The 24573-nt window shown below is 39.2% G+C and overlaps 1 protein-coding gene and 1 long non-coding RNA gene across 2 annotated transcripts; both read left to right on the forward strand.

Moving 5' to 3' along the window:
• Positions 1-6: 6 nt before the first annotated feature.
• On the forward strand, positions 7-11960 carry LOC133534396 (uncharacterized). The gene is made up of 4 exons (XM_061873487.1): positions 7-294; positions 1393-1516; positions 2715-2837; positions 8086-11960. The coding sequence occupies exons 1-4, from the start codon at positions 85-87 to the stop codon at positions 8268-8270; spliced, it is 642 nt and encodes a 213-aa protein (XP_061729471.1). The 5' UTR covers positions 7-84; the 3' UTR covers positions 8271-11960.
• A 2145-nt stretch (positions 11961-14105) lies between these two features.
• On the forward strand, positions 14106-15397 carry LOC133534398 (uncharacterized). The gene is made up of 2 exons (XR_009802015.1): positions 14106-14523; positions 14664-15397. It is a non-coding gene; the product is annotated as an uncharacterized LOC133534398 (long non-coding RNA).
• Positions 15398-24573: the final 9176 nt, after the last annotated feature.

Below are 24573 nucleotides of genomic sequence, written 5' to 3' on the forward strand. Positions count from 1 at the left end.
AACCCTAAAAACTTTTTGTTACAAAATTAAAAATCTACACACTAAGACACGAGCGTCATATTAGAATGAATCGATTACAATAAAATGTATCTTGCAGACATACACAAACACAAGCAAGAACCACTCGTGGTGCTCGAACGTCTTCGAGACGACGAGATACCGTCGCCCGTCTTGCCGAACGGACGGTGCGTCCGACCAAGGATCCGGGTGCCCTTGAGACGCCGGAAGGTCAAGGGCAACAAGGGCAACATGTGCCTGAGGTCAGGCAAGCGCAAGTCCACTGATGCCGGCAAGGTATCATTCCATCATCATGTTATCCTTCTCTTTCTTTATTTTTCAGCTTAGGCTAGGTCATTTATTATATGAATATAAAAGTAAAATACAAAAAAATTATAAGGGTGCCGCCAGCAGCGCCCAAGCTGCCGGTGGTCAGGGCAGCAGAGAGAGGAACCGACGTACTATCCGCGCCGGGTCCAAGATCACCGCCTTCTGCATCTGACCCTTGATCCAGCCACCCAGCGAGTCTCTAGGTGTTGGTCGAGACTCTTCGCTATGAGACCGTTCGCTGAAACGACTATCGGCACAAAGATCGTCGAGTCAACATCCCACATGGCGGTTATCTCGTGAGCCAAGTCTAGGTACTTGCTGGACTAGTCCTCGGTTTTCACGAGATTCTCATGGGGGATGGTGACGTCGACGAACACGGTCCGACGCTGCGACCGGTCTATTCTTATTATTATAGTAGTTTATGTGATTACTACATAATGAAAGGCATTAAAGTACAAGTGTAGGTTTATGAAACGAGCAGAAAGCGACTGCTTTATCTACACACATATTATATTATAAACTTTTTTTCTTTATATACTACGTCGGTGGCAAACAAGCATATTGCCCGCCTGATGGTAAGCAGCTTCCGTAGCCTATGTACGCCTGCAACTCCAGAGGTGTTACATGCGCTTTGCCGACCTTAGCATTCCCCCCCCTCGTTGAGCTCTGAATGATTTGTTCAGAACCCGCATGTTAACGAACGCCATTGCGAAAAAAAAAAGGTCAAATTAAATTCCTTTGTTTTTCGATATTGACACTATTATTACTTAATAATATTTTCACAGATAAGAAATTTGTCCAATCAAAACAGTTTATCTTTATGCTAATTTAGTTTTTGAACGCATCTTAGAAGGTTTTTTATAATATGTATAGAAAAATATGTATATTTTTCTATGGTGTAAAATATTTATTCATGTAATGGTGCGAAGAAAAGACTGCTACTCGTAGTTAGATACGAGTATAAGGCTGATATTGTCACTCAAATTAAAAACAATAGCGCAATTAATATACGTACAATTTAATTTAGTTTTATTTCGAGACGTCAAATTATAGTATTCGATGCAGGGGCCCACTAAGAAACGAAAGAAGCTGTCCTCGGAGTCCACGGACGACATACCGCTCGTCTACTATTTCAACAACCGGCCTGCCAAGCCGCATAATAGACAGCACAGACAGAAGGACATCACAGGTATGTCCATAACATACTATTCTGCTAACGCCCAGCCATATAAGAAAAAAATTCAAAATTTGCCAGATGAATGTAAACCTACAACGTACGAAATAGAATTGATTTTATGTTTTATAATTTAACGAATTAGGTGCAACTAATCGGGTTCACAACTCACAAAAGTTTGTATGGCACCATGATTATTATAGGTTTCACCTGTCTAATTTGGTTCTATAAATAAATAAAAAGCTTTTATTTCGGACCGGATATCCATATACAAAATGCAAAATAATTATTATTAAACTATTATTATTTAAAAAAAATGATATAAACTAAATAAAAAATACTAATCAAATTAATTTAAAATTATTAATTATGTTTAGTTTGTTGTCCTAATGTCCTGGTAGATGGCGCTGTTCCAGACGCAAACTAAGTAATGCTAATTCAAACAAAAAAAATATATCTTTATATTTCATCGATCTTATGGCTCCTCTACATGATGGCCCAGCGTAGGCCAGTCCTAGGGACGCATTTATGCGTTAGAGGGAGCAAGTGATATTGCTATCTCATTTCACCGCATAGCTGCGTCCCTTGGACTGGCCTACGCTGGGCCATCGTGTAGAGGAGCCCTTAATCTACAGTTCGATGTAATTTTGATTACATCGAACTATAGACGAGCGAGACGAGACGAGTATCAGTTCGATGAAATGTTGATAATATTCAATTGGGAATATTACGCGAAACTCTGCGTAGGGGGCGCCACTACCACATTCCATCACAATCCGAGGGTCTCCCGCGAAACAAGAAAATCGAAATTTCGTTATCTAACCTCTCTGTCACTCTTGCATATTCGAGCGACGAAGAGCCAGATAACTAAATTTCGATTTTCGCGTTTCCCGGTAGTTTGTAAATAAACCGCCTTGATGCATCAATGTCATATTTTATTATCTGTGAAAACTTGTCAAAAAACAGTTTAAGGCACAGTATGTATAAGTTACTCTATGGTTTAGGAAAGGTGCTAGTGCTGCATTCTGGCGGCAGAAGTATCTTTTGCGTTGTTTCGTTAAATTTTCAAACAACGCAAAATCGACTCAATTTCTTACACAATATGTTTAAATTTCAGTGGAAAAATTTGTATTTTCCATTTATATGGCTGGGGCTCATCAGCAAATAAATTTATATATAATATTTAACTTGGATTTCTCATACCCATCGGTAGTTACAGACAAAAAACAAAAAGCGCCAGTCAGAGAGAAACGTACGCCAGCACCAAAGAAAACGGTCACCAAAGAGCGAAGCGACTCCACGGTTGACAAACCACCTTCAAGGGCAGAGTCCAAAGGTAAACATACACTTAAACTGTTATAAATACAATATAATCACATGTTGCTGGTGGCCTAGCGGTAAGAGCGTGCGACTTGCAATCCGGAGGTCGCGGGTTCAAACCCCGGCTCGTACCAATGAGTTTTTCGGAACTTATGTACGAAATATCATTTGATATTTACCAGTCGCTTTTCGGTGAAGGAAAACATCGTGAGGAAACCGGACGAATCCTAACAAGGCCTAGTTTACCCTCTGGGTTGGAAGGTCAGATGGCAGTCGCTTTCGTAAAAACTAGTGCCTACGCCAAATCTTGGGATTAGTTGTCAAGCGGACCCCAGGCTCCCATGGGCCGTGGCAAGAATGCCGGGACAACGCGAGGAAGAAGAAATACAATATAATCACGTCTATTTCCAGGGTAGGCTGATACCACGGATTTCCTCTTGCTACGATCCTGACATACCTCTTTCGCTTCCTTCACTTTCATGACATTCCTCATACACGCTCGTCGGTTTAGAGTGCTCTCGGCCTGGCCTTTCTTCAGGATTTCCCCGATTTGATCAGAGGAAGTCCGCCGAGGTCTATCCCTTCCATCTCCCTCTTCTACTTCTCCCTTATACACTCTCTTTATTAACCTTCTTTCACTCATTCTTTCCACGTGTCCAAACCATCAACATACCTTTCTCAATTTTTGTCACTACATCTTCATTCAATCCACACTTTTCTCTTATCACACTGTTCCTAATTCTAAACTGTTATATTTATGTAAAACATGATTTGCTATCACGGTAAGGACGTTAAGCACGAATAATTTAATAAATAATAGAAATTGTGTGCAAATTTTGTTTCGAGAGGCAAATTAGTTAATAAAAGATAACAATTCATTAATTTTTAGGGTTCCGTACATAAAGGGTAAAACGGGACCCTATTACTAAGACTCCGCTGTCCGTCCGTCTGTCACCCGGCTGTATCTCATGAACCGTGATATACAGCCTGAAAACCATAAACAGTTGAAATTTTCACAGGTAATGTATTGTTGCCGCTATAACAAAAAATACAAAAAAGTACGGAGTAAAGTACTCTCGGTGGGCGAGACCGACTCGCACATGTCCGGTTTTTTTTTTTATATTCATGCAGAATATTTATAATGCTTTCTATAATAGTATATCTTTGCTGCAGCGAAGTTTTCACGATAACTATATTGTTTATGCCGACATTTTAAAAACATGGGATGTCCCAGCAACTGCGTTACTTTATTAATAACCTTATATTTTATTACAAAGCTTTTATTTAGTTTCACCTGTCCCGTTGTCTGTAATCAAATCTTGCAAGTTAAATTTGACCCACTTCCCGGTTTCCAATGGAGGAGGATGGACAATGCAATATTATGGTACCATCGAGCTGATCTGATGATGGAACAGGAGGTGGACATAGGAACTCTGTGATAAAACAACGCAACCTAATTATGTTTGGGGTTTTTAGAATTATTCCGATAAGTATTAGTTGCATGTGAAGAAAGGTAGTCATGAAAAACTCCGGAGTTCCACACAATGTTTTTCATCACACTTGCGAAGAAAAAAATAAATTTTAAGTGAAATTATTCTTAAATACGGTGACATGTCAGACATTCGTCCGCCATTTTGTAATTTCTTGACAGGTTAGGCATCGAAGGCACAGACCTACTCGGCATTCAGCCACGATTGAAAATGATATAAAAATATTTAAAACGGCCGTTAAATTAATCAAATTGAATAATAAAATATTAAATTATAAACGTCAGTATTTTAAAAGTAAAACTCATATGCTACTTGGTTTGTATGAATAAGTGACGTAATTTTAAAATAAAGCTATAACTCCCTTTTTTTCACAATCCATAACTCCCGTGGGAACAAAATAGGCCTTTGGCCTTCAGTACACCTGCATGAAAAAGACCTTTTTCGAGCAAGTGTGATGAAATTTTTTTTTAAAGCGATACCTATAAACCTAGTATATATTATGCTGAAGCGATCGACACCAATATCAAAGTGATTTGTGATGATTTAGTTAGTAGGAAAGGTTTTCTCCCGGAATGGAATTCCATAAAAAAATACCGTTATTTCGCTAGGATCGCAAAGCTTTTCTTCTTTAAGATGATTGAGATGCATAGAAAGTTGCGCACACGCTAGCGAATATTTCAATGTCAAACTGGTGGTATTATCCATTCAGTACAGTCTGCGATAATTGTGTATATATTTTTGGTACATCGATAATCTGTTCGTTATCTGGGTCCTAGCAGATATCAGTGCTCACCCGAAAGAGTGCAGCGTGTTACTGAGCCAGAACCCATTTTTTTTTTGAAAGCATACAGCAAACCTTTTATTGATGCTTTTTGTTCAATATTTTTATTTTAATGTTGCTATTGTGTGTGTAGGGTTAGATCGACGTAGCTTTATTCGACAGCGCATTGTAATATGCCTACTTGGAAATAAACTATTTTTATCTATATTGATTCTATTTGTTTTCATTTACTTATGTGTGTATTGTGGCAAGCGAATAAATGGTTTATCTATGTATCGATAAAAACTTGTACCTTTTCGATCAGGTCACGTGTCCGTCTTACGAATTTTCAATCTGACGAATCTGTCGGTCACGTGACCTGTCGCCAGTTTAACATTTTTTCCCCATCACAAAAAGTGCACAGCGTCATATTCATATATTTATTGATAAAAGTAATTATAACACGTCCAAAATACTTACACACTATCGTATTACGTTTAACTAAATGTAAATTGTAAAATTAAATCAATAAAAAATTACAATTATAATAAATCAAGCATTGATTCACAAGCATTGTAAAGATTTATATGTAATTAAAAAATCAATAGAAATCATTACAAAAAAAACTTAAATAAAACACCACTATTATAAAAAAAAGCACCACTATCAATTATAATTATAAATCAAATGTCAACAATGAATACATTAGAAAAATAAATAGTACATTGTGCAACGAAGGGGGTAAGTGATATTTTGAATACAAGGGTGGTGGGAATTAAAGACCCGAGTTTGCAATATTCTTACCCACGGAGTTAATATGTTTTTCATCACACTTGTGAAGAACAAACTAAATTTTAAGCGGAATAATTCTTAAATGCGGTGACGTATCAAACATTCGTCCGCCATTTTGGGATTTCTTGACAGGTTAGGCATCGAAGGCACAGACCTATTTGGCATTCAGCCACGATTGAAAATTATGGCTGGTAAATTAATCAAATTGTATGTATGTTGTGACAAGGGGGAGGGGGAGTCACAAACTTTGTGACGTCACTTTAACCAAACCGAAAATTTGATTAATTGAAAATAAAATTGCCAAAAATGTGATGTCTCACAAGGGAGGGGTTTGTCAAATGTGAGCAAGTGTGACTAGGAGGGGTAAAAAATCTAGAAATTCGTGTAACGTAATCAATGGATGAGCCCTTGTTATATCTAAATTAGGAAATTCGCAAGGAATGGCGATAAATGAAAACACTTCAGTCGACACGAGTTTCAAATTACCTATTCGCACGTGTATTGTACGTTTTACAGTACATATGGCTATAAAGTTTCGACATATGCACGAAAAGTGGTCATTCCCGCCCGCTAGCGGGAAAGTAGCACATTAATTGATGAGCCCTTGTTATATCTAAATTAGGAAATTCGCAAGGAATGGCGATAAATGAAAACACTTCAGTCGACACGAGTTTCAAATTACCTATTCGCACGTGTATTGTACGTTTTACAGTACATATGGCTATAAAGTTTCGACATATGCACGAAAAGTGGTCATTCCCGCCCGCTAGCGGGAAAGTAGCACATTATGTATAGTCGTTAGATTTGTAGCTGGCCCTCAACGGCTTATCCATTGTCAATCACTTTAGCCGGTTATTTAATTACAACTCCTATGGTAATTGAAATAAGATTCAAAATGAACAAATGGAAGAATAATTTGCGAGTTCTTGTGTGGTCCCTATACGGTCGAGTGCCGGCGAGTCGAACGCTACCGAACCAGTCTAAATTGTGTCCTCGATATGCGAAACAAAGGCGCGTTATCGGAGAGCACACCTACACCCGGACACCGGTACCCGGACCCGGGTACGTCCTTAAACTGCGTCCACAAGAGAGGTATGGGCATTGTGAATGTCATCTCGCTCTGTGTGGTAGGGCACAGCACAGCGGATGTCATTCTAGAGCAGAGCCCAACTGGGGAAGTACCTCCACCTTACAGAAAACCGCAGCCAAATAACACTAGACCCTACTCATAGTGTTGTGTTCCTGCCGGTGAGTAAGGTTGCCTGAGCTCAACGAGGGGGGGAGGGGGTTAGGGTCGGCAACGGCTACAGATACTGCTTACCATCAGGCGGGCCGTATGCTTGTTTGCCACCGACATAGTATAAAAAAAACACTGGTTTTTTGAGCGTTAGACTAGCCCGCCCTCAGGTGTCAATTAGAATTATACGACCCTTTTTGCAGGTAGTGGCATGCGCCGTTTTAGTTAAAAGTACCTGGGCGACCGAGCTTTGCTCGGTTATAACTCTATATGGTGGTGTATAGGTGATAATCTTAACTACATTTATTTACTAAATTAAACTTGTCTAAAACAATAAAAATTATATGTAAACTTGAACATATAAAAAAAAAAGTTAGCCACCGGGCGAGATTCGAACCCGTAACACTCGTTTAGCAGTCCGCGTCTTAACCCGCTGGACCAGACGGACGGTGGCCGGCAACACGAAATTAGCGACCATATTCTGCGTCCAAAGAAAAACGCATGAAAACTCGATAACACGCGTTTTCCCAAACATAAGACTAATCTAGATCCATTGTATACCCCCAAACCAGCAGCGTCTGGAAGACCTAGATGCTAAGCGTCATATCCGCAAGATGCAACCTAAGCCCTCCTACACATACACCCGCAACTCGACTGGACAACTCCATTGCGCATCGTGTGACCGCATCTTCAAAACAAAGTTTGGTTTTGCGAGCCACATAAGGGCATTTCATAATCCGGATAAGAATTGTTGATGGGGTCGCCATTGCCGGATACGGCAAGGAAGGAGTTAGGAGTTTAGTTATACCCCCAAAACCCCCATATACCAAATTTCAGCGAAATCGTTAGAGCCGTTTCCGAGATCACAGAAATATATATATACAAGAATTGCTCGTTTAAAGGTATAAGATAGACAATGGATAAGCCGTTGAATGCCAGCTACAAATCTAACGACTATACTATGAAGTTAATGTTGTATTTGCAGCTCGGCAGCTAAAAAAAGGGCTACCGAAGGACGCACGCTGGTCCACGCTCCGCTCGGCGCGAGCGCCCTCTGAGACCCGAAGCATAGTGCGACGTCTGCGTAACAAAGTGCTACTAGGTAAGCCCATTTATTTATTTATTCGTATGGCAAAAATACAATCGTTCATTCATATGAAATATAGGTAGATATATTTATTACGCCCAATTGCTGGATCCATTGGGTGACATTGTTGTCTAAGGTGAACAAGTCCACTGCTGGGTTGCCCTGGTATTTGGTGAGTGGGCATTCGCGCATAATATGGTCAGCTCCACAATCGCATGCTGGCGACTCTCTCCAGCCACATCTGTGTAGGAACTCTCGACATCCACCCCAACCGGTTCGTAATCGATTTAACTGGCACCAACTTCGTCTGGGTAGTGAGAAACCTGTTGGTTTTTCTGTAGGGTTGATGTTTGTCCCTAGGTTGGTAGGCAAGTTCTCATTCCATTCTTGAGTCCATCTCTCATTAATGCTGAAGGGGGTGTTTAAAAGTATTGAGGCAGTTTTATGTGGCGGTAAGCCCATTCCAGCTCTGGAACGCTCTACCTCTGGAGGCAGAGCCAGTCACTGGCGTTGCTAAAAGGCAAATTAAAAACTTTCGACTTGAAAGGATTCAGCAAATTTTTTGTAAGGAAAATCTGGCGGAAGATTCTGGGACCTATCAGAGATGAAGATGGAACTTGGAGGCATAGGAAGAATAGGGAGCTAGAGGAGCTGGTTGCGATGCCCAATATAATTGGCGAGATCAAAGCCACACTCCGCTGGCTCGGTCACCTAGAGAGGATGGGAGAGGATCGTGCCGTGAGAAGAGCGTATGTGGGGCACCCGGGTGGAAAACGTCCGTCTGGGCGTCCCAGATACCGCTGGAGTGACGAAGTCCTAAAAGACCTGTTCGCCCTCGGAATACCCAACTGGCGTGAAGTGGCGCAGGATAGGGCAGAGTGGCGCTCTCTTGTGTCAGAGGCCAAGATCCTGTTTGGGTCACTGAGCCAGTGAAGAAGAAGAAGTCCCTTGATTATAGAACCGGCCGCTATAACTGATTATTTTTCGTCAGCAGCTAGACATAGTCTCCCTCCGTTGGAGAAAATCTTCTTTTCTCCAACAACTTTTCTCCTGCATATCTAGATGTTTTATTTTTATTTAAAATGATTAGAAATCACATAAGATTCTAACCTTTTGTTAGATAGCGTTTCCTTCAAAATTTCTCGGTCCCACTCACCTAAACCTACACTATTTCCTCCTGTGGCACACAGTATGCTAAAAACTCTTTCTTTAGGCGCACTTGTAATTTGTATAATGAATCTCTTAACGATATAGATATTTTTGCTCATAGTTTGTCCGTGTTCAAGAACAAAGTTCGGCAATTTTTGTCGTTGATGGTAAGTATCGCAGGTGGGGACCAACAGAGGGTTACTACTTACTTACTCCGTTGGCTCAGCGACCCAAAATGAGACTTGGCCTCCGACACAAGACAGGGCCACTTTTCTCGGTCCTGTGCGACCTCTCGCCAATTGTCGACTCGAAGCTCGCGCAGATCCGCCTCCACCATGTCGCTCCAGCGATACCTAGGGCGTCCGATAGGACGTCCTCCTGCTAGGCGACCCAGGTACGCTCTTTTCACGTTCCGATCTTCGTCTATTCTCTCAAGGCGGCCCAACCAACGGAGTCTGTGGGCTTTACTTTCTCCCATGATATTAGGTTCAGCCACTTGGTCTTCAATCTAACGGTTCTTAAGGACTGTCCAACTTCCATCCGTTCCTCGTTTGGGGCCCAGTATTTTACGGAGGATTTTCCTCTCGGCAACTAGCAGCATGTTTTCTTCCTTGAGTGTTAGTGTCCATGCTTCATAGGGCATAAAGATTAGGATCCAGAATACATTGCGATGCAGTGCAGCCCTTCACAAGGTGTTAGTGTCCAAGCTTGTAAGCAGACGCATCAAGATCCGAATCTATGAGACCGGCTAAAACTCATTTTTTCCTAAAAAAATCGACATTCGAAGTTTTATAATATCTTATCTCTAAAGTTACACATAAAGACAGGTATTTTTTTAGGAAAACTTGAGTTGTAAGCAGATATAACAAAACACGTGCTCATTATTTTTTGCTGCTTTCAAACATATACTCAAACCAGCCATTAACTAGCAAGTTGCTTGAGCATCACTTTCTATAGGAGTTAGAAGATTTAGTAACTTTTTAGTACTTTGAAGGCCATTTTCTCCTAACAGGTTGAGTTTGGGCAGCTAAAAAAAATACGTGTCCGTTATTTCAGACTACTCTATAACATATATCAAAATGAATCAAATCGGAACCGGACAGTTGGGTACCCTTCCTTGTTAGGTAGGTATTTTCGTTGGTGGCGGTCAAGTTGGTCCCCGCCTGCGATACTTACCATCAGCAACAATATTCTTGTGGGCCTTGTTTTCATCTTTTTAGTGCAGTCGGGTTTTTTGTTTTTCTATAATAATATTTTATTTTATGATAAGCAGTTATAATTTTGTTTTAAATGAATTTCTTGTACAATTTCCATGCTGATATTTAAATCCTCAATCCATAAATAGCGATACTTTTACCTGAATTATTAATTTAAAGTATTCAAGAAATAATATAGAACGTTAAATAGGTGCATATCGTCGCCGTAGAGCGAAAAGTCACCAAATCGTTCATTGGTCATTTTGAGTTATGAGGGTTTAAAAAAATAATAATTAAATTTTTTTTTACTGAAATTATCTTAAGATAAAATTGTGGTTTTATATGTGTTTATTCATTATAATATAACTAAAATGACTTAGGTACGCTCATAAATAAGTTACAAGAAGTTGAAAAATGTATAACGGAATTAGGTATTTTTCGACTAAAATATTGAATCCGAAGTGAGTTTTTAGTTACTTCTTTAACTTTGTAAAATTGAAACTATGATCGCTATTGCTACCGCAATAAGACTGAAATTTGGAGAAAAAAAAATGCGATTTTGATGACATATATAAGTCAATTTTGGCCATTTTGTGATTTGGTGACTTTTCGCTCTACGGCGACGATATATACTTTACTCACTGAGTTCGAGCGCCCAACTAGACTGTAATGATCATCCCCTTTCATCCGTTGGTAAACAATGCACTATACATTCATTCCAATAAGGTTTCCGATGCGATATATACTTATATATAATACGCATGGCGTACAAAGGATCAAACGAAAACACTTTAGTGTTAGATTGTGTTTATAAAAGCATTTTGATTGCACGATAGTGCACACGTTCGTGTTTACATAGCCCGGAATATCAAACAGGGGACCGTGAGGGAACTTAATTAATTCAAGCCTATAGTGGCACTTTGAATGGCGGACACGTACGGAAATCATTTTTCTGAAACCTGTAATGAAATGTTGACATGACTTACTTCAAATTAGGTCCGGAAATACTACATATCAGGTGCGATGAATGATGATATGTAAAGGAATTTCATACAGCCTTACACACCTAGGCCTGTAAGGCAACCTTCTTTTGTTTTTAAACGTCAAATTATGGCACGTCTTGGCATTCAACCGTAAAAAACCTATAAGCAAAATTCTGCCAGTATGCTTTTTTTTGTGTTTTTTTTTCTTTTTTGTGTTTGTTAAATATTACTTCGGGGATTCAAAGGGAAACAAAAATTTCATATTTTTTGCGCTTTGACGCACGGTTTAGGAGATACAGCCCCAAAAAGTTTTATTTTTTTCAGTCATTCAGAAATCTTTATAGGGCTGTATCTCCTAAACCGTGCGTCGTAGCGTAAAAATAATCAATTTTTCGTTTCCCTTTCGGTATCAACAAAAAACGCAAAAAAGAAAAAAAAAGAAAAAGAAAGAAAAAAGAAAAAAAGCGTAACGGCGTGCGTGGTAGCGCCAATATAATTACATTTTTGTTCCCCTTCAATACCCCACGCACGGAATAACCTATCACATTAAGACATGAAACAATCATCATCATCATCCTATTTTTTTTTTAATTATTTCATTGCGAGTTTGAGAAAAGCACTATACAAATCTCGGCGGGAAACGGGGTTGCCGGCCGCGTCTCCCTATGCGACCTCGCTACGCTCGGCCGTCTATATCTACTTGGCCTGCAACCCTTCGTTTCCCGTCCTCTATAGTAATGGGCATTTCCAGGCATAGTACGATTTATCGACCACATACGCGCCAATAGAATTTCAATCTTAGCTATCCGATTTAAGGTTCAAATAAAGGTCTTCGCACACTATACCAATTCCACACCAACTCAACTCACTTTTGGTTCACCTTAGTGGACGACGAGTGGACGACGCGTAGACCACCCGACAGTTCTAAATTTTAAGATTGTACTATAGGACATACAAGATAAGGCTTTAATTTCAATATTTAATTTTGAGTCGAGTGGCTGTTGAGTTGTAACAATGTGCTAAGACCTTTAGATTGCACTTTCGTAAAATGTGACTTGTCTTCAAATGAATCATCAAAGCTGAATTTATTCGAATATATTTGATTTTTTTCGGAAAACCTTGTAGATTGGTGCGGCCTGGAAAAGGGTTAATATCTATTATACTTCTTCCTCGCGTTGTCCCGGTATTTTGCCACGGCCCATGGTAGCCTGGGGTCCGCTTGACAACTAATCCCAAGATTTGGCGTAGGCACTAGTTTTTACGAAAGCAACTGCCATCTGACTTTTCAACTCGAGGGTAAACTAGGCCTTGTTGGAATTAGTCCGGTTTCCTCACGATGTTTTCCTTCACCGAAAAGCGACTGGTAAATGTCAAATGATAAGTTCCGAAAAACTCATTATAAAACACATCAAGTTTATTTTGGTCCAATGGATAAACTCATGCTGACGCTGAATACGTACATATATACTTGGGCTCGAAATAGACGAGTACAGTCGCCATCTATAACCGAACGGCCAAGGTGTTCAGAAATATGTGAACAAAACCTCTTAGGCTTTCGTATGCGCCTGTCAAAAACTTGCCATTTATTTAGCAACCATACAATCTTTATGTTTAAGTTGAATTTGGTTGACTATACAAGGTGCCCGTGAGCATTGTGAGATATTTTAACTAAGCATTCCTGGTAATATTTAGAAACTAAAATGTCGTATAAAATTTTCTGGATTAGGCATAGTTTCAGAGATAATTAAATGTTTTTCGAAATCATTCTTTCGCCATAAGTTGGTACAAAAACACATTTTTGACTGCGGTATTGCCACTTTGAGGTCTAGTCTGGACATACCTATTGATTGACATCGAAAACTTAAAAAAATGTTATCGAGAGGCTACCCTCAAATAAAAAAAAAACTTTTTAGTTAATTTTAGGTTATGTGTAATAAAAAATACGTTTTATGTACATGAATTTCACAAAAAGTCAAATGACATTTTTTGCTTCTGTTGCCATCAGGAATGCACCGTTAAAATCTCTCGCAATGCTCACGGGCACCTTGTATGGAGCAGATCTGCTCCTAAACATACCAAAGGTTAGGACCAAGACGCTAAAGTGCACGTCCAGATATTTTTGAGCACATTGGCTGCTCCAATATTCCCCATATATATTATATTATATTTGTATTGACGACCGGTTTGGCCTAGTGGGTAGTGACCCTGCCTACGAAGCTGATGGTCCCGGGTTCAAATCCTGGTAAGGGCATGTATTTGTGTGATGAGCATGGATATTTGTTCCTGAGTCATGGGTGTTTTCTATGTATTTAAGTATTTATAAATATTTATATATTATATATATCGTTGTCAAAGTACCCTCAACACAAGCCTTATTGAGCTTACTGTGGGACTTAGTCAATTTGTGTAATAATGTCCTATAATAAAATAAATAAAAAAAATATCTCATGGGGACTTAATAATAATTTAATAATAATTGAACTATTCCAAGTAAAAAGCCAGCTAAACCAGCAGTCAGGAAACCGGGTCCGAAAACAAACAAAGGTAATAATTTGTTTAGTATTGATTTCATTTCTTGTGACATTAATTTGCCTTGCCCTCCTCAGACCCAGGCCATACAAATGAATAAAATAATAATTAATAGTTTAAAAATCACTAGAAGAACACTCTTTTATAAATGTGTTTCCGGATCGTGTTCAAAGTCTATTACGTGAGTTTGGGCACCAAAAAAAAATACGTGTCCGTTATTTTAGACTACTCTATAACATATATAAATATAAATCAAATCGGAACCAGACAGTTTGGTACCTTTCCTTTACCCCTAGTGTAAATAAATTCGATTTCGAAACGTGACGTACGCGTTTGCGTTTAGTCTCATTTTGTATTGGATTTAGAAAGAGCGCGCCAAGCGGGACGTTTTGGAAACTCAAAATCCTATACAAAATGAGACTTAACGCAAACGCGTTCGTCACGTTATGATGTCGATCAAATTTACACTAGGGGTACAGGTCAGTTCTTATAATGTGTATAATAATCTGTCGTATTTATTTGTCAGACGACACACCAGCGCCGCCGGGCCCGTCCGGTTTTAGAGTGCCACGCCCGCCGCCCTCTGAAAGCAGTGAGTATATTTACACTAGGGGTACAGGTCAGTTCTTCAATGGAATTCCGCTTGGCGCCCGTAGAATGAAATGAAGTAGATTTAAATACTTATTTAATAGCCCAACTCCCATGTTTCATGGTTTTGGGTTAATTTTGACGCATGTTCCTTTTTCGTTCGATAGTAGTCATTTTAAAATTGTTACTGTGTATAATAATCTGTCGTATTTATTTGTCAGACGACACACCAGCGCCGCCGGGCCCGTCCGGTTTCAGAGTGCCACGCCCGCCGCCCTCTGAAAGCAGTGAGTATATTTACCATATAGATAAATACGAGTAAAAATTTTTTTACAGTACATATGGTGCTACTTTACCGCACTAGTGCGCAAATTAGCATATTACGTTACTGTGTCAAACATTTAAAGGTCCATATGTACTGTAAAACGTTGTACGATACATGTGGGAATAGATAATTCGCAACTCGTGTCGATTTAAAACACTCCCTTCGGTCGTGTTTTAATTTATCACCACTCGTTTCGAATTTCCTATTTTTCGCACTTGTATCGTAATGTACTATTTTTTACAAAAGCTTTTATTTAACTGCTCTAAAAAGAAGAAAATAAAATTTTCCTTTAAAATTTTAATCATCAACTTACGAGTATAACCTCATTATACACAATTTATATGTTCAAGCTTGTCGGGGCAAAAGGGCATTCCATACATTAAATAATAAAATCAACATGTTTTTTGATTAAATGAATACTTTTGAAAATAATTGGCTACTTGACAGTTTTTGTAACTAATGTCAATCGATCTTGATTTTCCTGAACATCAAATGTCTATATAGGACTCATGGTATTTAAGCAACACAAAGGTCAGAAAAGTCTGACGCTCGCACTGAGGATTGTATCGCCTCTAACAATTAAAATTATGAACATTTGTTAGCACTAAAACAGACTTTGAAACTGAAAAAAAAAACTCGGAACAGAAGTAATTTAATGTGAAACTAGTAACTATTAAGTTACCATTTTTTTATTGCACATCTCTATTTCGTATTCTCAAGTATACAATAAGTACATACGATACAAGTGCGAAAAATAGGAAATTCGGAACGAGTAGCGATAAATTAAAACACGACCGAAGGGAGTGTTTTAAATCGACACGAGTTGCGAATTACCTATTCGCACATGTATCGTACAATGTTTTACAGTACATATGGCCCTTTAAATGTTCGACACAGTAATGTAATATGCTAATTTTCGCACAAGTGCGGTAAAGTAGCACCATATGTACTGTAAAAGTTATTTAGAAGAGATCACTCTTTAGCTATAAGATCGCTTGTTATTTCTTACCTATACTTTTAACCTTTTGATTGCCAAAGACGTCATATGACGTGCGCGGCTACAGCCCAATATCAACCTTCATGCGTACCGACAAGGTTCACGATTACGCGCCGCGTGCGATAGGCGTGGCGTTCAAAAGGTTAATATTTTTTAATATGTTGTATTCTACATTGTATCAATATCTTAGGTATGTCGAAAGTCGATAAAAGAGAAGTCCCTGATGACAATAGGGTTGTTTCCATCTACAAATCTTAGGGCAGAATTGTATCCCAATAAATTATTTGGATTATAAGAACATGTTAAACTACTTTTAGGGGACCTGTAATGACCATATATTTCTAAATTTTGATTTTAAAATATCTTTTAGCACACGTCACGTGACCAAACTCGAAACGTCTTCGAAGATTCTGATGACGTCACAACTCTCGGATTGACACTGTTGACAGTTAGGCGATAAACAACAAATGACAAATGTCAGTTGACAGCTCGTATCTTCTACGTGTGTATGTAGTTATGTGTCAAACCGTAAACTGTGACGTCACACAATTTTCAAAGAGCGTTTTGGGCGCGAATGCATCCGTCAAAATATATTTTGTTAATTTAACATATTTAAAGCCGTTTTTAGTATAAAAGTCGAATTTTAGGGCAACTTTTAGTTAATATAGAACGTAATACAAGCGTTTCAAAAAATTGGAAACAACCCTATTAAAACTGCCACGAGAATTCCGACCTCTGGTCATCATCCCCACTGTTCCCCAGCGTGATTCTACTGGTGTCTCCTTGTTGCAGGCTATGTCCCGTCAGAACAGGATTCTCTAGACTCGTTCAGGATTTCATTCACTCCCATTAACTTTTTCGGTATGTTCGATCTCGTGTATGTCCAGTTCTTGACTGTTATTGACCATCGGTACACTTTCTTCAACTTTAAGAGGAAAGGAGACTGCTTTTCCTTTACAAACCTAGTCCCCATTTCCTCTCTGAATATTAACATTACCTTATAGGAAATATTACACACATGTATATCAACCACAGTTTTGCCCTGTCTTTTGATTTATTTATTATTTTTTGATAGAATGCATAGATCTTTTGAAAGGAAAGGAATGAAAATAAATGTGGGCAAGACGAAAGTAATGGTATTTGAAAAGGGAGAAAGTATGACAAACCGTGAAGTTTTGATTGGTCAAGAAAGAGTTGAACAAGTGAAAGAGTTTGTGTATCTGGGGACCTTGTTCACTAGGGACGGTAAACATGATGAAGACATTGAAAGGAGAGTGAATGCTGGAAATCGTGTGAATGGGGCACTCAACGCTTTTATGAGCAGCCAGAAGGTGTCGCAAAAAGCACGGTTGGCTGTGCATAGAGGGGTGTTGGTGCCTACACTTATGTATGGTAGCGAAAGTTGGGTATGGCAGAAGAAACATCAGAGCCAAGTGAATGCAGTGGAAATGAGAGCGTTGAGAAGTGTGTGTGGTGTAAAATTACAAGATAGAATTAGGAACAGTGTGATAAGGGAAAAGTGTGGACTGAACGAAGATGTAGTGACAAAAATTGAGAACGGTATGTTGAGATGGTTTGGACTACTTTGGACACGTGGAAAGAATGAGAGAAAGAAGGTTAACAAAGAGAGTGTATAAGGGAGAAGTAGAGGAGGGAGCTGGAAGGGGTAGACCTCGGCGGACTTTCTCTGATCAAATCGGGGAAATCCTGAAAGGCCAGGTCAAGAGCACCCTAAACCGGCGAGCGTGTATGAGGAATGTCATGAAAGTGAAGGAAGCGAAAGAGGTATGTCAGGATCGTAGCAAGTGGAAATCCGTGGTCTCTGCCTACCCCTTCGGGAAATAGGCGTGATTATATGTATGTATGTATGTTTTTGATAATTATAACAAAAGCGCTGGTGGCCTAGCGGTAAGAGCATGCGACTTGCAATCCGGAGCTCAAGAGTGCAAACCCCGGCTCGTACCAATGAGTTTTACGGAACTTATGTACGAAATGTCATTTGATATTTACAAGTCGTTTTTCGGTGAAGGAAAACATCGTGAGTAAACCGGACTTTTCCACAGGCAACTAATACTCATCAAGGCAATTCTAAAAACTCCAAACACAATTAGGTTGCATTGTTTCATCATGGAGTTTACATTTCCACTTCCTTTCTCCATCCTCAGATCAGCTCGATGGTACCATAATATTACAATGTCACCCGACTAAAGTTGTACATTATATTCCATATTGTGACAAATGCATGTTCTATGTGTATTTTTTACTGTAAGAGCCTTAACACATTCACTGCCGGGAACCCCACTGGTGGGCGCTCGTGAACTTTGTTCAGATGCCGGACAACCCGCTGGGCGGGTTGTTTTGTACGCAGCTATAGACCACCGGTTTCTGGGGTAGTGCGCCGTTTTTTGTCTGGCAGTCATCTCAGAATGACCATCTTTAAAAAAATAAAAAAAAACACATTTTCAAAACGTTCTCAAAATGTCTAAAGTTCAAATCAACGTGGTGTCACAATGCTTTGGTTTCATTGCACCTTAATTTCATTTCACCCATTTACCATAATTTCTGGAGATCGAAACGGAATAATATTAAAATGTCAGAATCTCAGAAAGTCTAACTTTTTTCTCAAAAAAGCACATTCCCAAAATGACCTGAATCTCATATAACATGCATTAATGAGTACTATTTTACCCCATATGATATGATATTATCTTTAGTTCCATTCGACCGTTAAAATAATATTGTTAATACGATAAAGGTTTTAAGAATGGATTTTAGATATAGCTAAACTTAATATATTTAAAAAAAGAAGTCCGTCGGAAATTCGTCATTTGACGAAAGATACTTTGAAAAAGTCGTTATGACATTTGGCCATTTTAAAAAAGGGCACAATTAATATTAAAAGGCATTCTGGGACTAAGTTGTTTTGAAATTTAGGACATATGATATTTAATTGCAACCAAAACCACACAATACCCATACATAATTACACACAAACAAGACATAAAACTACTTATGTTATTTGTTATTTATATATATTACGTACACACAACACGTTGTTCCCTACCCTTCATTTCAATGAACATTGACAACGGGGTTCAGGGGACACACCGCACAAATTGACAAGGGGGTTCACGGGACACACCATAAACATTGACAACTAGGTTCAGGGGACCCACCACACACCATAAACATTGACAACGGGGTTCAGGGGACACACCGCACAAATTGACAAGGGGGTTCACGGGACACACCATAAACATTGACAACTGGGTTCAGGGGACACACCACACACCATAAACATTGACAACGGGGTTCAGGGGACACACCACACACCATAAACATTGACAACGGGTTTCAGGGGACACACCACACAAATTGACAACGGGGTTCACGGGACACACCATAAACATTGACAACGGGGTTCAGAGGCGACACCACACACATTGATCTTTAGTAGACCTCTGAGACGCTTTTCCGCACAAACACAGATCCCAATTTAAATCCAGGATATAGGCGCTTAACACACTGGATCTGATTCGCACGTCGGTCCGATGTGCGAGCGGGATATCGCTATAATACACGCATAGCGTTGTCTCGCTCAATCATCGGAGCGACATGCGAATCGAATCTAGTGTGCTAAGCGTCAGAGAAAATGCCCCTTCGTTTGATTTTTTCAATTTTATTAATATTATTTGAATTAGAAGCGAAAAGCCAATTCCATACAATTTTTTAAATTCTCCTAACTCTTATAATAGTTATAATTATCTTCTTCTTCCTCGCGTTGTCCCGGCATTTGCCACGGCTCTTGGGAGCCTGGGGTCCGCTTGACAATTAATCCCCAGAGTTGGCGTTTACAAAAGCGACTGCTATCTCACCTTTCAAGCCAGAGGATAAACTAGGCCTCGTTGGGATTAGTCCGGTTTACTCACGATGTTTTCCTTCACCGAAAAACGACTTGTAAATATCAAATGACATTTCGTACATAAGTTCCGTAAAACTCATTGGTACGAGCCGGGGTTTGCACTCTTGAGCTCCGGATTGCAAGTCGCATGCTCTTACCGCTAGGCCACCAGCGCTTTTGTTATAATTATCAAAAACATACATACATACATATAATCACGCCTATTTCCCGAAGGGGTAGGCAGAGACCACGGATTTCCACTTGCTACGATCCTGACATACCTCTTTCGCTTCCTTCACTTTCATGACATTCCTCATACACGCTCGCCGGTTTAGGGTGCTCTTGACCTGGCCTTTCAGGATTTCCCCGATTTGATCAGAGAAAGTCCGCCGAGGTCTACCCCTTCCAGCTCCCTCCTCTACTTCTCCCTTATACACTCTCTTTGTTAACCTTCTTTCTCTCATTCTTTCCACGTGTCCAAAGTAGTCCAAACCATCTCAACATACCGTTCTCAATTTTTGTCACTACATCTTCGTTCAGTCCACACTTTTCCCTTATCACACTGTTCCTAATTCTATCTTGTAATTTTACACCACACACACTTCTCAACGCTCTCATTTCCACTGCATTCACTTGGCTCTGATGTTTCTTCTGCCATACCCAACTTTCGCTACCATACATAAGTGTAGGCACCAACACCCCTCTATGCACAGCCAACCGTGCTTTTTGCGACACCTTCTGGCTGCTCATAAAAGCGTTGAGTGCCCCATTCACACGATTTCCAGCATTCACTCTCCTTTCAATGTCTTCATCATGTTTACCGTCCCTAGTGAACAAGGTCCCCAGATACACAAACTCTTTCACTTGTTCAACTCTTTCTTGACCAATCAAAACTTCACGGTTTGTCATACTTTCTCCCTTTTCAAATACCATTACTTTCGTCTTGCCCACATTTATTTTCATTCCTTTCCTTTCAAAAGATCTATGCATTCTATCAAAAAATAATAAATAAATCAAAAGACAGGGCAAAACTGTGGTTGATATACATGTGTGTAATATTTCCTATAAGGTAATGTTAATATTCAGAGAGGAAATGGGGACTAGGTTTGTAAAGGAAAAGCAGTCTCCTTTCCTCTTAAAGTTGAAGAAAGTGTACCGATGGTCAATAACAGTCAAGAACTGGACATACACGAGATCGAACATACCGAAAAAGTTAATGGGAGTGAATGAAATCCTGAACGAGTCTAGAGAATCCTGTTCTGACGGGACATAGCCTGCAACAAGGAGACACCAGTAGAATCACGCTGGGGAACAGTGGGGATGATGACCAGAGGTCGGAATTCTCGTGGCAGTTTTAATAGGGTTGTTTCCAATTTTTTGAAACGCTTGTATTACGTTCTATATTAACTAAAAGTTGCCCTAAAATTCGACTTTTATACTAAAAACGGCTTTAAATATGTTAAATTAACAAAATATATTTTGACGGATGCATTCGCGCCCAAAACGCTCTTTGAAAATTGTGTGACGTCACAGTTTACGGTTTGACACATAACTACATACACACGTAGAAGATACGAGCTGTCAACTGACATTTGTCATTTGTTGTTTATCGCCTAACTGTCAACAGTGTCAATCCGAGAGTTGTGACGTCATCAGAATCTTCGAAGACGTTTCGAGTTTGGTCACGTGACGTGTGCTAAAAGATATTTTAAAATCAAAATTTAGAAATATATGGTCATTACAGGTCCCCTAAAAGTAGTTTAACATGTTCTTATAATCCAAATAATTTATTGGGATACAATTCTGCCCTAAGATTTGTAGATGGAAACAACCCTATTGTCATCAGGGACTTCTCTTTTATCGACTTTCGACATACCTAAGATATTGATACAATGTAGAATACAACATATTAAAAAATATTAACCTTTTGAACGCCACGCCTATCGCACGCGGCGCGTAATCGTGAACCTTGTCGGTACGCATGAAGGTTGATATTGGGCTGTAGCCGCGCACGTCATATGACGTCTTTGGCAATCAAAAGGTTAAAAGTATAGGTAAGAAATAACAAGCGATCTTATAGCTAAAGAGTGATCTCTTCTAAATAACTTTTACAGTACATATGGTGCTACTTTACCGCACTTGTGCGAAAATTAGCATATTACATTACTGTGTCGAACATTTAAAGGGCCATATGTACTGTAAAACATTGTACGATACATGTGCGAATAGGTAATTCGCAACTCGTGTCGATTTAAAACACTCCCTTCGGTCGTGTTTTAATTTATCGCTACTCGTTCCGAATTTCCTATTTTTCGCACTTGTATCGTATGTACTTATTGTATACTTGAGAATACGAAATAGAGATGTGCAATAAAAAAATGGTAACTTAATAGTTACTAGTTTCACATTAAATTACTTCTGTTCCGAGTTTTTTTTTTCAGTTTCAAAGTCTGTTTTAGTGCTAACAAATGTTCATAATTTTAATTGTTAGAGGCGATACAATCCTCAGTGCGAGCGTCAGACTTTTCTGACCTTTGTGTTGCTTAAATACCATGAGTCCTATATAGACATTTGATGTTCAGGAAAATCAAGATCGATTGACATTAGTTACAAAAACTGTCAAGTAGCCAATTATTTTCAAAAGTATTCATTTAATCAAAAAACATGTTGATTTTATTATTTAATGTATGGAATGCCCTTTTGCCCCGACAAGCTTGAACATATAAATTGTGTATAATGAGGTTATACTCGTAAGTTGATGATTAAAATTTTAAAGGAAAATTTTATTTTCTTCTTTTTAGAGCAGTTAAATAAAAGCTTTTGTAAAAAATAGTACATTACGATACAAGTGCGAAAAATAGGAAATTCGAAACGAGTGGTGATAAATTAAAACACGACCGAAGGGAGTGTTTTAAATCGACACGAGTTGCGAATTATCTATTCCCACATGTATCGTACAACGTTTTACAGTACATATGGACCTTTAAATGTTTGACACAGTAACGTAATATGCTAATTTGCGCACTAGTGCGGTAAAGTAGCACCATATGTACTGTAAAAAAATTTTTACTCGTATTTATCTATATGGTAAATATACTCACTGCTTTCAGAGGGCGGCGGGCGTGGCACTCTGAAACCGGACGGGCCCGGCGGCGCTGGTGTGTCGTCTGACAAATAAATACGACAGATTATTATACACAGTAACAATTTTAAAATGACTACTATCGAACGAAAAAGGAACATGCGTCAAAATTAACCCAAAACCATGAAACATGGGAGTTGGGCTATTAAATAAGTATTTAAATCTACTTCATTTCATTCTACGGGCGCCAAGCGGAATTCCATTGAAGAACTGACCTGTACCCCTAGTGTAAATATACTCACTGCTTTCAGAGGGCGGCGGGCGTGGCACTCTAAAACCGGACGGGCCCGGCGGCGCTGGTGTGTCGTCTGACAAATAAATACGACAGATTATTATACACAGTAACAATTTTAAAATGACTACTATCGAACGAAAAAGGGACATGCGTCAAAATTAACCCAAAACCATGAAACATGGGAGTTGGGCTATTAAATAAGTATTTAAATCTACTTCATTTCATTCTACGGGCGCCAAGCGGAATTCCATTGAAGAACTGACCTGTACCCCTAGTGTAAATATACTCACTGCTTTCAGAGGGCGGCGAGCGTGGCACTCTAAAACCGGACGGGCCCGGCGGCGCTGGTGTGTCGTCTGACAAATAAATACGACAGATTATTATACACAGTAACAATTTTAAAATGACTACTATCGAACGAAAAAGGGACATGCGTCAAAATTAACCCAAAACCATGAAACATGGGAGTTGGGCTATTAAATAAGTATTTAAATCTACTTCATTTCATTCTACGGGCGCCAAGCGGAATTCCATTGAAGAACTGACCTGTACCCCTAGTGTAAATTTACTCACTGCTTTCAGAGGGCGGCGAGCGTGGCACTCTAAAACCGGACGGGCCCGGCGGCGCTGGTGTGTCGTCTGACAAATAAATACGACAGATTATTATACACAGTAACAATTTTAAAATGACTACTATCGAACGAAAAAGGGACATGCGTCAAAATTAACCCAAAACCATGAAACATGGGAGTTGGGCTATTAAATAAGTATTTAAATCTACTTCATTTCATTCTACGGGCGCCAAGCGGAATTCCATTGAAGAACTGACCTGTACCCCTAGTGTAAATTTGATCGACATCATAACGTGACGAACGCGTTTGCGTTAAGTCTCATTTTGTATAGGATTTTGAGTTTCCAAAACGTCCCGCTTGGCGCGCTCTTTCTAAATCCAATACAAAATGAGACTAAACGCAAACGCGTACGTCACGTTTCGAAATCGAATTTATTTACACTAGGGGTAAAGGAAAGGTACCAAACTGTCTGGTTCCGATTTGATTTATATTTATATATGTTATAGAGTAGTCTAAAATAACGGACACGTATTTTTTTTTGGTGCCCAAACTCACGTAATAGACTTTGAACACGATCCGGAAACACATTTATAAAAGAGTGTTCTTCTAGTGATTTTTAAACTATTAATTATTATTTTATTCATTTGTATGGCCTGGGTCTGAGGAGGGCAAGGCAAATTAATGTCACAAGAAATGAAATCAATACTAAACAAATTATTACCTTTGTTTGTTTTCGGACCCGGTTTCCTGACTGCTGGTTTAGCTGGCT

Source organism: Cydia pomonella, unplaced genomic scaffold (genome assembly GCF_033807575.1).
Source record: "Cydia pomonella isolate Wapato2018A unplaced genomic scaffold, ilCydPomo1 PGA_scaffold_96, whole genome shotgun sequence".
Taxonomy (NCBI): domain Eukaryota; kingdom Metazoa; phylum Arthropoda; class Insecta; order Lepidoptera; family Tortricidae; genus Cydia; species Cydia pomonella.